The 2302-nt window shown below is 45.3% G+C and overlaps 1 protein-coding gene across 1 annotated transcript; it reads left to right on the top strand.

Annotated features, from left to right (window-relative positions):
- Positions 1-70: 70 nt before the first annotated feature.
- Positions 71-946, top strand: PEX2_037860 (Carboxylesterase, type B; the record flags this gene model as incomplete). The annotated part of the gene is made up of 1 exon (XM_016741061.1): positions 71-946. The coding sequence occupies one exon, from the start codon at positions 71-73 to the stop codon at positions 944-946; it is 876 nt and encodes a 291-aa protein (XP_016593680.1).
- Between the last annotated feature and the right edge of the window lie 1356 nt (positions 947-2302).

Here is a 2302-nt window from a genome sequence, read left to right as displayed (position 1 = left end):
TAGCGAGCTAAATCGGGTCAATGAATTCATCATCATCATCATCATAGGATCCGCTGGAGCAGGCAGTATCATGCATCATCTCATTGCAAATGGTGGAACTGATGTACTTCCCTTCAAACGGGCCTACATCGAGTTCCCGGGATGGGTTCCCACCTCATCAGAGACCCAGATCCAAACTGCACGGGCACTCTTCGACACTATTGGTACACAGAGTATCTCCGAAGCTCGCAGGGTACCATCCGAGAGTATTATTCATGCGAATGCCCGTGTAATATCCTCCTCGAAGGACAGCACATTCTCATATGGACCAGTGGTTGATGGAACATATGTGCCGGCTACTCCAGGTCAAGCGTTTCTTGACCGCAACTTCAACTCCAACGTCACAATCCTTGCATCTCACGCTAGTAACGAGGGATTGACATTTATAGCACCATATGTGACCACTGATGAGTTGTTTACCTCTTACCTCCAGGGTCTCTTTCCCTTGGTGGATTCTTGCGATATAGATTATATCCTTAACACATCATACTCGCTCGATCGATTCAACAACTCATGGTACGACCGCGCAATCAGCTTCATTGGCGACTTTGGTCTGCTGTGTAATGTTGAACACCTCTCGGAAGCCTACAGCAACCAAACTTATCGCTACCAATGGAGTGTTTTCCCAGCAATCCATGGTGGGGATTTCCTGCATCGGTTTTATAATGGAGCGGGCAGGGACCAGGTTGATGGGTCTATTATCGTTCCTTACGCAGACATCCTGCAGGGCTACATTGCAAACTTTGTGAAATCCGGCAATCCGAACGGGGAAGGGCTCCCGGAGTTCCCTATCACTGGCCCAGAAAGAAAGATTCTGGGCATTCAAGACGGGGGAATCGATATCCAGAAGGGTCCTACCAATAGTGATAGATGCCAGTGGCTCCAAACAGCAGACTTGTGGGCGTAAACAGGCACACGCATTAGATGAAGCAGAAAGGTGTTGTAGCCAACGTACATATCCCTTTTGAGTTGTGCCACATCGCTCCTAGAAAATGTATACACAGTATTTGTAGCTTCGCTTCGGCTCCCATGAACCTTGGCTTCTAGTTGTGTTTGAAGGAATCTATTTTTGTAAATTGTCTAATGCACAAAACTTGCCTCGTACAGACAGGAATCAACCATCGTCCTTCAACGTAAGAACCAATCACGAGTAGTCCCATAAACTTTCGATCTATCCCACTCCCCCTCCTTCGGAAACAGCGGCCTAAAGTCATTCGAAGCAGCTATCATCCCCGGAATCTCGACACCAAAGTTATGTTTGATCAGCCGCAAGGTCGTGTTAATCCACATTCGTTGTTCAGCCGGTGCAAAAAAAAACTGAGCGAGCAACATATAACGGGTTCACGAGTTGGATTGGGCCTAGAGGCGAGACTTGATAGATTGTGGGGTTTGGGGGAAAGCTAGGCGGCGTGATACCTAGAAAGAATGGGGCGGAGCTGTATATTGATTGAAATACATCCAGGAGTGACTTTTGGGTTTCTGAAGTACTTTCTTGGTTTTGAGTGGCGTTCAGCAATAAGCAGTGGTCATTTTGATCCAGGAAGGCGTTGCAGCGAATAATGACAGACAGAACCATTGCTCTCAATGTGTAGTATCTGCAGTGGAGCTCTGCTGTGTACAGGTTGCGGTAAAAATAGGCTTCTCGGAGATTTGGACCAAGTAATTGTGGTGCAGGTGAGACCCTGTGCAGGTCTGCGGCTGGGATTGAACGTGTTTTTGAGATCAGAGGCAGATTATTATGCCAACAAATAAGTCTGGTATCGAGCTCTTTGCATTGCTGAATGAGAGACATTATTGACAATAAATTATGTGGACTGCGATCGTCCAGCAAGGCTGATTGTGTAGAAGCACGTAGATTCGCCACTGATATACCCAGACTGGTAAGTTCGATAGAGGGGTTTGATTCTATGTTTTGACAAAACAAGCAATTGTGAAACATGTGGTAGTGGGTATCCAGGAAGTAGCTCATGGATTTAGATTTTAGGACATGATTCATCACCTTAATATTTGTTTAGCAAAAACTTGCTAAATGTTTGTTATCTCTCAGATGCCACAGGCTCGCCATCCCATAGTTACTAACTATATAGTCAGTCATCTTTCCTAGTTTGTATAGTAACTCTACAACAATTTACATATTGTACACTATCGTCTACCATCGTAGACATTAATAGGTTATGAGCCCGGGAGCTTATTATTAACAGTTTAACTACTAGTTAATATCCCCGGTGTCTATATATCTCTCCCTATATATAGGGGTGGTACT

This window comes from Penicillium expansum (assembly GCF_000769745.1).
Source record: "Penicillium expansum strain MD-8 chromosome Unknown contig119, whole genome shotgun sequence".
In the NCBI taxonomy this organism is placed as follows: Eukaryota; Fungi; Ascomycota; class Eurotiomycetes; order Eurotiales; family Aspergillaceae; genus Penicillium; species Penicillium expansum.
Note: the sequence above shows the minus strand (reverse complement) of the source record. Positions and strands in the feature narration are given on the sequence as shown.